This window comes from Enoplosus armatus, chromosome 23, assembly GCF_043641665.1.
Source record: "Enoplosus armatus isolate fEnoArm2 chromosome 23, fEnoArm2.hap1, whole genome shotgun sequence".
Lineage (NCBI taxonomy): Eukaryota > Metazoa > Chordata > Actinopteri > Centrarchiformes > Enoplosidae > Enoplosus > Enoplosus armatus.
Window position 1 is genome coordinate 1,224,054 of NC_092202.1, and position 12,769 is coordinate 1,236,822.

At 43.0% G+C, this 12,769-nt stretch overlaps 1 protein-coding gene and 1 pseudogene across 1 annotated transcript; one reads left to right on the top strand and one right to left on the bottom strand.

Annotated features, from left to right (window-relative positions):
• LOC139306222 (ladderlectin-like) overlaps positions 1-12,769 on the bottom strand; it is an 87,840-nt pseudogene that overhangs the window by 27,693 nt on the left and 47,378 nt on the right.
• trim2b (tripartite motif containing 2b) lies at positions 3,223-8,932 on the top strand. The gene is made up of 13 exons (XM_070930152.1): positions 3,223-3,321; positions 4,533-4,681; positions 5,078-5,258; positions 5,456-5,715; positions 5,807-5,945; positions 6,047-6,220; positions 6,316-6,511; positions 6,683-6,786; positions 6,894-7,061; positions 7,294-7,462; positions 8,263-8,333; positions 8,522-8,662; positions 8,780-8,932. Exons 1-13 carry the CDS (start codon positions 3,223-3,225, stop codon positions 8,930-8,932), a joined length of 2,004 nt encoding a protein of 667 aa, XP_070786253.1.

The following is a 12,769-nucleotide window of genomic DNA, read 5'->3' on the forward strand; positions in this document are numbered from 1 at the left end:
GAGTTGGAGGTGTGCGGCTCTTCATCTCCTCACTCTTCCATTAATCCTTAAAATGGTCCCGAGAATGACCAGCGCTAAACTCAATGACATACATTGAGTTTTCTGTGACTGCTTCAGAATAAAAGCTGCCTTATGTTTCTCCAGTTGGAAGCTTTTAATGTGAAGCAGCAGCAGTATCACGTTGTGTTAGCATTAGCACTAACTGTCAACAGTGAGGCTGATATCAATGAGATAAAATTACACTGGATTACATGTTGCATCATTTCCTGTCAATCCCTAGTGAGTGTGAAGGCAATCCAGCGCAGGAATGGCGGACTCCGCCACTAACAATTAAAACCACTACATACTACTGAATATAAACACATTGAATGAATACAAAGAGTGATATGTATTCATGTTGGCATGAACATGACAATCTGAAGGATTATAACTTTAACGTTGTAAACCCAAAGTGGTCCAACACATGAATCCACACAACACACACACACACACACACACACACACACATTCAAAATACAGACGAATTGATGAATTTATGTGAAAATGTAGAGAAAGAAAGAAAAAAAGAAAGAAAGAAAGAAAGAGAGGGTTCAATTGTCTCTCGCTCTGTAAGTGACAGTTACAAACAGTCACCACAGTATCACAAGACCCGGACACACACACACACACACACACACACACACACACGCTGCAAATAGAGCCCCACTGTCGCCCCATAATCCTTTGCAGCATTGTATTGCAGAGAATCCTTGAATGAAAGTGTGGGGGTGTAGCAGTCATGTGTATGTAAAACGTATTTTTGTCTGTCTAAAAAAATTAGATTATATGTATTAGCATTAGAGAATTAAAAAAAAACTGAGTGTGTGTGTGTGTGTGTGTGTGTGTGTGTGTGTGTGAGATAAGCCTGTGTGTGTCTGACAGACATAAAGTGTGTGTTTGTCTGTGTAAGGCTACTTTCATGTCAGGGAGGTTGTGTAGTCTGAGCAGAATATTTTGGGGGGGAGGAGGTGTTAAAACAGGATTATGTACAAAGATCACAGGCAACTCATATCCATAATCCCTCCCCTTTATGAATAATTCATAAGAATATTCAGCTCATATTTTACACACTAATATATATAATAATAGATACAGACGTGAAACAGTAAACCAGGCAAAACAAGGTAAGATGGAAAGTAGAACGGCTGCCAGAGTTTTAGAAGTAAAGCCAAAAATAAGAGCGAGAACCCTTCAGAGGTGCACGAACAACAAAACAACTGAAAGTGAGAAGAAAAGAAGAAAAAGACTTTTAACCACCTTTAACAGCATAAAAGATTCTCAGCTTTTAAATATCAAACAGAAATATGTGTGAAAAAAATGTAAAATATACACTTTCATAGGTGCACCTGTAAAATCTCATGCAATCAGCAAGTCACTTCAACACCACCGCAAACTGACAAAAACAATCTTCATCCTTTTACAGGAGCCCCTCACAAAGTGCCCGCTGGGTGTATTGTAGTGTAGCCCGGTGTGCACCACTTCAATTCAGACGTTTCCATTTCACTTCAGATACGACACTTAACGGGGCCCCCCCCGTGCCAAAGTAACGAACACATCAGGGTCCATGTGGCCCGGATGAGGCGGGGGTTCTGATCCTGGGACGCTCAGCGTCATCAGTGTGAACGGAGCGCGCAGGCTGTTCAAATTCAGGATTTTAGGATTAACGGGACCACGACTGCTTCACTTTTTCGGTGTTTCTCGTCCTCGCCCCTCCCCATGCGGTCTGTTACCATGGAAACCACAGCCTCACTCACCGTCTCGCTGCCTCTGTTCGTCACTTTGAAGACATTTCTGTGACCTACATTGCTGCTCCGAGGAGCTCTTTAGTGTCTCACTCTCCATTCACCCCCCCCCCCCCCTGCACGCTGCACAGCCCTCCTCCCCCATCTGCGGATGGTACCATGTGTTCTTGTACCTGCTGCATGTGTTCCCCACTACGGAGCGTACCATCTGGGAGTTCATTAGGGGGGCGCAGTGATCTGATGCACCATCTGGAAGGAACATATGGGCATTCCTATAGTGGGGAAGACAGACTGGGAATGTTTGTGTGTTGGGGTCCGATGTGTGGTCTGCCATGTCTCTCAGCCAGGAATCATTTATGACTCCATGATCAACTAATCTCTCACATCTCAAGACAGAAATATCATGTAGTCAAGTGTCAGTTTAGGGAAACACATTTTCGGGGTTTTCCCAGTCACCTCCGTACAGTCAGAGCTCTCTTTAGTGCCATCTAGTGGTGCTTAAAACAACTGCAGCTTTCGGCAGAAAATTCTGTAACCTTTTTAGATGCCTGATCTTTTCTCCAGAACAAACAGCAAATACTCCCTTAAATCCTGAAACTGATGACAGGTGACATGATAGGGACGCACACACTTTTTTCAACATCCATGTCTGCTTTTCCACCTAATCTTCATCCCTCTCTTTTCTCCCCAGGACTCGTGCAGGCTGCCCTCAGCTGAGCCTCCTGTGAATTAAATCAACATCAAGGTCTGTTGCTTTTGCCCAAATCAGACCTAAAGAGGATTGACTTTTTGGTGTTTCACAAGACATAAATCGCTCCGGGAATAAACAACACATGGAAGAAGAAGGACGTTTTAATTGAAAAAGCGTTGAAAAACGAATGTAACGGATTAACGTACACCAAGTTTCCCTGACTGCAGGCTGAAATAAAGGGCATGTCTGAAGGTTTTGTCCCTCTTCTTTGCAGCAGAGGGATCAAGAAATTAAAGTTCCAACAAAAGTGGATGTTTGTACACTGAAAATATCGAAAAACAAGACCTACATCCAATTTTCCAGCACTCTTTCTGGGTGCTGTGTGGAAAAGTCCTGCAGGCAGGGGGGTGCATGGCGGTTTAATCCCTCAGATTTGACTTCAGGCTCTGTCTGAATGTATAGCCCCTCCTCTTGGCTGCAGAGAGAGATAATTTAACTTTGACAGCGAGTCATGCCCCTCCTAAGATCCAACATGTGCCGAGAGTTCTCATTTGTAGATAATTTGCATGTTTTGCCGCTTCCTCTCGCATGCACAATGGAGTAAAGTGTGAGACAAGGAGTTTACAAAGGCAAACAATACAAACAGACAGTTGTAAACCTTGTATCTGACCATCCAGCCCCTTCCCCTGGCTGCAGTGTGGAATAAGGGGTGTGTTCGGAGGTTCACCCCCACCAGGCTGCCACTCGCAGATGGAGGCCCACCAACACTCCCCAGATAGCAGCAGTGAGGAGTGCACCGTCCTGGAGGCTCCGCCCGGCAAAAACGCCTGCCCCCAACATGCAGGGAAGGTAGGAATGCAGCATACAAGAGGCTCATTATTCTGAGTATGTGATGACACATACATACTCCGCATTGATTCTGGGATTTCAGACAACTTTATATCACAAAGTTGTTTAACTTGCTGCTGTTTCTACCCCCAATCATCCAAATAACACACGACAACAAGCAAACACTAGAGCATATATCAGTAAACATTGTTTGCTACCTGAAGTTTGGGCACAAGCTTCGGTTCTGGACCCAAACTGAAACCCAAACTCAGCCTGTGCCTGCCAGGCCTGACCCGTGAACACGACTAGTACCCAAACCCCACCTTTATACTGTAAGCCATATTTTTACTTACTGGCTACACTGGTATCTTTCCCTCTTCCCACTGCGGATAGGGTGTCCTCTTAAAACACCTGACATGCAAGGATGCAGATTCAACAGATTAAGACATTACCGTTACGCAACCGAACAACCCAGAACTCAGTACTTTGTCAGAACCTGTGGAGTTCAGTTGGGTAGCAGAACTCTACCACGATCTTGCATTTCAGCACATAAGCACAAGGAGAATATTTGTTTTTAATTAATATCACCTAAACTCCCATTCAGCTTCAGCAATTTAAAGGAATAGTTTGACATTTTGGAGAATATAACAAAATTGGGACATTTCGCTTTCTGGCCAAGAGTTAGATGAGAAGATCGATACCTCTCTCATGTCTGTACGCTAATGGTGATGCTACAGGAAGTCATCGTGCCCGGACAAGAGCTAATCCAGCACATAACCCCCTCCAGAGGACTACACCTTTATATGACAGATATGAGAATGTATCGTGCTCCTCATCTAACTCTCAGCAAGAAAGCGAATGTTTTCCAAAATGTGGAACTATTCCTTTGTGATCCAAACCCGACCTATAGGAGCTATATTTCTGCTTTATTTCATTCACTACTGACGAGACACGAGACATGCAAAAGTGCAGATTGGCAAAGTCAGAGAGAGAAAGAGAGAAACTTCTTCATAAATGACGTTAAAACAACAAAACGAACGCACCCAGGCCTAAAGCTTCACAAGACCCAAACCTGATAATTGGTCTGGACCTGTTAGGTTTAACTTGAGTAGCAGCCACATTTCAGTAAAAAGAGGCTAAACTAAAGACAAATAATTACTTTTTTATTAATGTGTTTATTAATGCGTTTCATCCAAATCTCCCTGTAACTGCTCCACCCTTTTCACCTGCAGGTGGCAGAGCTGTACTGTTCGGCCTGCGAGTGTGCGCTGTGTGAGGACTGTGTGTCGGACCATGAAGAGCACCCTAAGGTGCCCCTCAGCCAGGCTCTGGGGCAGCACCGCAGCAGCCTGCAGGAGAGGCTGGGGGCCATCCAGAACAGGTAGAAGTCTCAGTGAATGTGGTTAACACGACGGTTACGACTGTAAGTTTGAGTTGGACACAGTTATAGTGGTAATGGGGTGATAAAGAGATCCCTGGTTTTGAGTTTCTTTATGCTGCTTTTTACTCAACTGTAACGTCTCTGCGATGTCCTCAGTTTAATATTTTGATAAGGTTTCAGTAGTGCATATATCAGGTAGGGGGCTGATGAGACACAGTTAATGGCATGAACAGGAGAAGCTGACACCTGGTGGACAGGCGGGGAAATGCAGGACCATGGAGCAACAAGGACACACTGACAAAGACGTATCTCTCTCTCAAGGTTTAGGCTGGGCATAGAAAGAAACAAGCTTTTGACTTCACCTTTAAATCCCCATGTCCCTCAATATCTCTCCAGACTCCCTCAGATTTCAGACGCCTTGTCCTTCGTTAAGGAGATCCTCCAACAGCTGACCAATCAGAGAGCTTCCATCGAAGAGGACATCCAGTCGAGCTTTGAGGATCTGCACAAGCAGCTGGATGTCCGGAAGAGTGTCCTGCTGATGGAGCTGGAGGTCACATATGGACTCAAACAGAAGGTGCACACATCCTCTCGTGTTTGACAGGGTCGACTCCCAGAATTTGGGAAGCCAAAACAAGATTGTCGGTTGTCTGGCAGAGTTTAAGAGTGAAGAATACTTTATGGTTGTAAAAGAAGAGCATCTCCTGCCAGTGGGCTACTTCACAAAACAGAAAACAACACATCAAAAACATCATATATGTCATCTGTCTCCAGGTCCTCCAGGCCCAGGTGGACAGCCTCGTCCGGGGAGAGGGGGACATTATGGCCTCCTGTACCCAGACGGAGGAGGCTCTGGCTGGGGAGGCGTGTGTTGCGGGCCTGCAGGCGGAGCGGGAGCTGCAGGAGAGGCTGGGGGAGCTGGCCGGCCTCGGCATGCCATGTCAGCCGGAGGAGAACGACCAGCTGGATCTGGTGATGGAGACGGACGGACTGAGGAAGTCTATACACAACCTGGGGACCATCGTCACGACCAGGTGAGACACAAAATATTATAATACCTAATATTTTTGTAATTAACACCATTTGACTCACCCTCTCCGCCCTCGTCTTCCTCCTCTTCCTCAGTGCGGTGGCGAGCCAGAGTGAAGCCATGGGAGCGGGCCTGGAGCAGTGCATTGTGGGACATCCTGCCTCGGTTACCATAGTGACAAGAGACAAGTCAGGGGGAGCCTGCAAGAGTGGCAACGCAATCCTGTCAGCTGAGGTTCATTTTACGCCCCCCCCCCCAAATAAAATGGAGCGCAATTCACAAAAAAAATCACAACTTTTAAAGAATGACTAAACATTACCCATGTGTTGTTCCAGGTATTCACCCCAGATGGCAGCATAGTGGACGGGGAAATAGTGGACCACAAGAATGGGACTTATGAGTTTGTGTACATAGTGCCGAAGGAGGGCGACTTCTCATTGGCTCTCCGTCTGTATGACCAACACATCAAAGGAAGCCCCTTCAAGCTGACTGTCAGCAGGATCTCAGAGGCAGAAGTAGAGGTGGGTGGAGGGTGTGTGTGAGCGGTAGAATGACTGAGCTAACACTTGGACAACCTCTACACCCGTCTCTCCCGTCTCTCCAGGTGTCCCCCTCCACCACCACAGCAACCAACTCAGCAGCCTACGCCACCCCGTCCACGGGCTCCTCTGAAGGGGCAAAGAGACGAGGGAAGTCCCCCGGCCAGAAGAAAAAGGGCTCCAAGAGGGCCAGCAGCGCCCTGGGCACCCCGCGACGCAAAACCCAGAACCCCATAGAGGATGACCTCATCTTCAGGATTGGTGAGACATTCATCTGAACAGACTAGTGCAGATAAACCAGGAGATTTGGGTACTTGCTTTATTACAGCTAATGAAGCTAAAGCTAAAACATGCATCGTTGTACATGAGGCTGAAAGGTCCTTTTGAGGCTTGGATTTGGGTTGACTGCTGGCTTTCTCCTGCTCTCTTCAGGAACGAAGGGGAGGAATAAAGGAGAGTTCACTAACCTTCAAGGAGTGGCTGCCTCCTCCAGTGGCAGGATACTGATTGCTGACAGCAACAATCAGTGTGTCCAGGTATAGCACACTTGGTTTCAGGGTTATGGTTAAATTTAGTTTTTGGTTTAGAAGCTTAGGTATGCATTATGTCTATGAGAGTCCTCACAAGTCTCTGCCCACTTCAGATTTTCTCCAACGAGGGGGAATTCAAGAGTCGTTTTGGGGTGCGGGGACGGTCCCCGGGGCAACTGCAGCGTCCTACGGGTGTAGCCGTGCACCCCAGCGGTGACATAATCATCGCCGACTACGACAACAAGTGGGTCAGCATCTTCTCCAGCGAGGGCAAGTTCAAGGTAGGTGTCTTTTGGTTTTAAGGGAAGAAGGTTTACAGTAAGTTTGATTGATTCTTTCATTTCATTTTATTTAATTGAGCGTCGGAATATAAATATAAATCATATTTTACCTTTCAAGGACATTTTAACGCTGGTAGATTTTCTGATGCCTAAAAACTAATTGTTCAAACTCACATCTTGTGTTTTGTTGAATGGTTCTTCCTTCTCTTTGCTTGTATTTGGTGTCAATCAGGCGAAGCTCGGCTCTGGAAGACTTATGGGGCCAAAGGGCGTGTCCGTGGACCAGAACGGTCATGTGATCGTGGTGGACAACAAGGCGTGCACCGTCTTCATCTTCCAGCTGACTGGCAAGCTCATCACCAAGTTTGGTAGTCGAGGCAATGGTGACAAGCAATTTGCAGGTAGTGTTTGTTCAAAGAAATAGACTAGAAATGAATCAAAAAGCCACCAGAATAAGCCCAACAACCACGCCAGTCTCAAATCTTTATAGACTGAATCTAATGTTCCAATTAACGTAGATCACACATATTAGCATTATTACTGTCACACTTCACTTTATCATTTGACTAAGACTGGTGTTTTTATAGCATGGGTTTGTTCTAAGAACCAAAAACATTCAGAAGAAAATGTATGTGTGCTTGCTTACCCTGAAAATTTCATGTGTAGTTGAAGTTTAAGGTACTTTAAGAAGCTGTCATCACTGAAAGCAGTTGAGGTGCCAGTTGATGTATAATCACAAAAAGCACTTGTGATAGTTGAAGTGTAACGACTGAAAGCAGTTAAAAAGTCAGTGGAGGTGTAAGCAATGAAAGGATGAAGTCTTAGGTGAAGTGTAATCACTGAAAGCAGTTACATGTCAGTTAAAATGTATGCACTTACAGCAGCTGTGGTACCATTTGAAGTGTGAAGACTGAAAGCAGTAAAAGTGTCAGATGAAGTATGAGCTTTGAAAGCAGGTGAAGTGCCCATTGAAGTCACTGTCTAATCACTGACAAAGTGCCAGTTTAAGTGTTAGCACTGAAAGCAGTTGAAGTATTAGATGAAGTGTAATCAGTAAAAGCATTTAAAGTTTTAGTTTAACTGCAAGCACTTTAAGGTCTTGAGGTGGCAGTTATAACCTGTGAAAGTAGTTAAACTGTAACTTGAAACGCACAGCAAGTGCAAAACCTGTGTTTGTTGTTTCTGCGCTCCTGTCCTGAAGGTCCACACTTTGCAGCAGTAAACAAGAACAATGAGATCATCGTGACTGACTTCCACAACCACTCTGTCAAGGTAAAGCCTGACTGACATTAGCGTAACGTATTTTCCCATTGTCTGTTTGGAATCAGATGATACCTTTAGTCAGGTGTTATCTAAGCGAACGGGTAGATGTACCAGAGAGAGCATTTGATGCTCAAAGACACTTTAACAGGACACATGAATGTGGATCCTGATATATTCTCTTATTCTGTCCCAATCAGGTTTTCACCCCAGAGGGAGAGCTGGTGTTGAAATTTGGTTCTAACGGTGAGGGAAATGGCCAGTTCAATGCTCCCACTGGTGTAGCTGTGGACGTTAATGGGAACATCATCGTAGCTGACTGGGGCAACAGCAGAATACAGGTACAACAGCGCTGTGCAGGGCTTGTCAACCTGTAATGACAAGAGGCCCCCTTTTGGGAGTGTTGGGAGTTTTTGTAATTATCAAAACACATTTTCTCTCTGTTTTAACATTTGCAGGTGTTTGACGGCAGCGGCTCCTTCCTCTCATACATCAACACGTCAGCGGACCCTCTGTACGGACCCCAAGGTCTGGCTCTGACCTCAGATGGACATGTGGTGGTGGCCGACTCTGGCAACCACTGCTTCAAAGTCTACCGCTACCTACAATGATGGAGGCTTGGACGGAGAAATGAAGCAGAGGCAGGATGGACGGAGTGAAGGAATATGGTGCACGATGTCAAATTCTAGGAATTATTGCATGAAACTCTATCGCTGTCTGTAACGAAGGAAGGAGAAAAGAGGAGGAAGCAAAGAAGGAGGATAAGAAGGATTACATCATTAGACCACAATGAAAATACAATTTAGTTTTGACACCTTTGATGATTTTGATAAAGGTCGTCACAAATTGAAACAGTGGATAGCAGAGAATGGTGGGACAGAGATTGGTCTCTGAACAACATCCTCTGAAAGTCTAAAGATGGGTGAGGATAGTAGCAGATAAGGGGGAATGGAAAGATGATGGATTTGAGAGTTTGCTGCCCTCATGCAAATTTGAGAATGAGACTCAGGAGTGATGCAAGGCTGGACTAAAAACAGTTATGCAACTACTGATTCATGATGTCAAGTTCTAGAAGTCCCTCTTTCTCCCAGTTTGGCATTAGCAGAAAAATGGTGGATGAAAGAAGGCTATAAAAAGAAGAGAAGGTTGTAAAAGGGGATGACGAAAGCGTCTCTGGAAACCACTGCTTCCTAAACCCACAATGGAGTGAAGGATGGATAAAGGGATCGAAGAAGTATCAAAGGCATGAATGAATGAATAAAAGATGGTGTTTAGGAGAGAATGGATTGGAAGATTAAAAGTTCTCTGATGGGCTGCCTTCTCATATTGTATGTAATAGACAAAATCATGGCCAGTGAGCTAAAAGAGGTCTATGTCTTGATTTGACATCATTTGTTACTCCAGGTCATTACCACAGATTTCCCCTACGGCTTTGCACCGTAGTTTACATTTGTACACCAACATCAACCCTAACATTTGGAAGCCAACATTGGCTACCAACTCTGAGAGCTCGTCAGGGTGCCCTTGAGCAAAGCACTTACCTTTGGTTGTACTGGGAAACTCCCAGCAGTGAATGTGTAAAGCGGTAAGTATGAAGCAAGGAATTGCTTACAAAGGGCATCCTCGCCCAGCCAAATTTTGATTGACTACATCGTTGAATGAAGATATTAGACTAAGACATGGGCCACTTTTAGCCTGTTGTTCATTGTTTGTACATTAGGATTGTCTGAATATGGAATGTTTATTTTGTTTCTTGCCACATGCTAGTATTCTTTACAAGTCTTAGGCAATAGATTCATCATTTTAAGTGATTGCTTGACTCTGATTCTGATTGTCTGAATGATCGATTCATTTGGTGTGATTCACACAGTAGCTTTGACGGGCAGCGTTGTCTATCTATGCTTGGTTTGAGTGTTAATATATTTTCCTGAGAAATCTGTTGCAAGGAGAAAAAAAATATATAAATCTACCCTATATATTTGTGAGAATACCTTTAATAATATCATGTAAAATGTTCAAATGAATTAACATACTCATCTCTGCTCGCTGCCTCGGTAACGAAAAACAAAGAGGAAATTCTAGAATGTTTAGATGCATTCTAGAACATTGCCAAGGATTCTAGAACGGCTGAAGAATTCTGAGAAGTGCTGTTGTTGGCTTGTACGATTCCACATGTTCTGCCATCACCCATAAAACAATGCCTTAGAGTTCTAGAAGCATGCTTCTGTATTATGTGATTGTTGACATCAAGCCACTACGGATTTCAACTGTAAGCTCCCATTTTACAAACATTTCACGCACACCTTAGAAGATTTACAATAATAGTTAAGTACAGTAAAGGACTTGAGACAAATGTGACATTGCAAAGCATTTACAAATTACTTTTGGAAAAGTGCTATGTGATAGTAATAATAGTAAAACAAAGCATTTACATCAGTTCTTAAATAAGCAAGAAAAGCATTTAAGTTACAAACATCAGCATTCAGTTGGACAGTTTTAACCCTTTATCGTTAATATACAGAAAACATCTTTGTCGACTAACAGATGCTCGTGGTAGAGAAAGTGATATCTATCAATTATTTACATGATGTTGTCTATCAGTCTATTGAAGCTGGAAGAAAAAACAATAATCAATAATAATGATATACAATGTTCACAGTTAATCAAAGGTTTTTAGTGAGCTTTATGTAAGTTATTTTTATTTATTTATTTATTTAGTACTTTTAATCTTTCTATCTTGCCATTTGATTGTGTTCCACCATGTGCATTGAAATTCTTAAGTGCCCATTATATTTCTTCTTTTTGTAGATTTCGTCTGTTATGTTGAATCGAAATATGATTGTTGGTATTTGATACGTTTTATATTGACTGTTGAGAGTGGACAAATCAGCGTTTGAAGTTTAGTTCTATTATTTTTTGTCAAATGGAAGTTGTCATGCTGTGGGGGGAAAATAATCCGGCTAACCAGCTAGCAAAAACAGCTTGTTAGCATTGCATTTGTGACTGAAACCAATGGACACTTTTAGCACAAAGCTAATAAGTTAGCTGTAGCTAAGAATACAGTACATTACAATAACCAAGCTTGTAAACCACAAGCTCTCCAGGTCAGGAGGTTTATTTTAAAATGTTAATGCTGTCTATTTTGTAACAAAGGCTACAACTAGTTATAAGCTAACTCATTAGGTTTTGGTTGTTTGTAGCCATTGATTTCAATGCTGAATGCTAGCAATGCTAGTTGTTCCTTTTACAGATAGCTAAGACATTTTTTTTTTAAAACAGTGTGATAAGTGCATGTTCAATAAGAATAATAGGTTAAAATGAAAGTTGTCAGAGTTCCAAAAAAGAGTTCATATCGTTTGGCTAATTGTGCTGATTGTCAGTCTGTTCAAGGGTCTGTTAAAAGTACATTTTCTGACTTTGTTTAAGCCCCCAGTAGTGCTACTAAATCTCCAATTTTTCTCATCAACAGTGAGCTGGGAGAAGGTGTTCAGATTTGTTGGCGCTGTTGATTGTTTCAACAAAATCAGGTTGTCTTTCTTAAAGTGATCTGGGCCTTGTTTGTGGGAGATTCAGCCTTAATGTCAGTAATACATATGAATGTTGTTTCAGTTGATATGATGGAATTGCCTTCTCAGTAATCTTGATTTGAAATTTATTGCAAACTTAAGTAAGAGTTAGCTGATAACTACTTCACACAAATAGCTCATTTGTAGACTACACATCCATTTGAGGGAACTTTGAACTCTGAAATGAAGTCATTAAAAATATTTACACACCCTGAGATGAACAATATACATCAATGTTTTTTCCTCAAATGGATATGTAGCTGTTTGAAACACAGCTCTTAAAGTACTGGTCCATTTCTTACTGTGTCACTTGCCTGCTCTTTCTCTCTCTGTATTTACTGTCTGTCATGTCTGTTCACTGGTATGGACTGTCTCTTTAATATTCACACACACTCAACATTGAAATAAAGCATTGATTCCTAAATGGCAGCCATTTGTTGTGGTTTCATTTTGTGAAAATTCTGCGTATTGAACGAGCTCGTTCATATTAACATTAACACAACAGACGTCATCGAATCACACCTGCACACAGACCCCTAACCCCCACCTCCACAGCACAGGGAAATGGAAAGACAATGTCCATATAGCATTAAGGAAACAGACCAAATTGAATCAGGTGATGCAAAGTTCTTCCAAATTTTAAGACTCTCTTGAAAAGTTGCCTAAACTATTGTTGGCTAACCGACTACCTGCCTCCTCGACCTCTACCAGCCAAGCTTTTGCAAATCGCTGACTGTTTCTGGGACCCACAGTGCTGAATATTTACTCTGGTTAAACCTCTGCAAAGACCTTGATCCGTTAAAACTATGCTAGTGTAATAGACAATATGCAGTTTGGACATAGTCACATTCACTTTGCTGTATCCAATCCATGTCTTTACTC

Coding starts and splice junctions, on each gene's coding strand:
- trim2b (XM_070930152.1), top strand. CDS start 3,223: ATGGAGGCCCACCAACACTCCCCAGATAGCAGCAGTGAGGAGTGCACC. Junction 4,682..5,077: donor CTGGGGGCCATCCAGAACAG/GTAGAAGTCTCA, acceptor ATATCTCTCCAG/ACTCCCTCAGATTTCAGACG. Junction 7,463..8,262: donor TGGTGACAAGCAATTTGCAG/GTAGTGTTTGTT, acceptor CCTGTCCTGAAG/GTCCACACTTTGCAGCAGTA.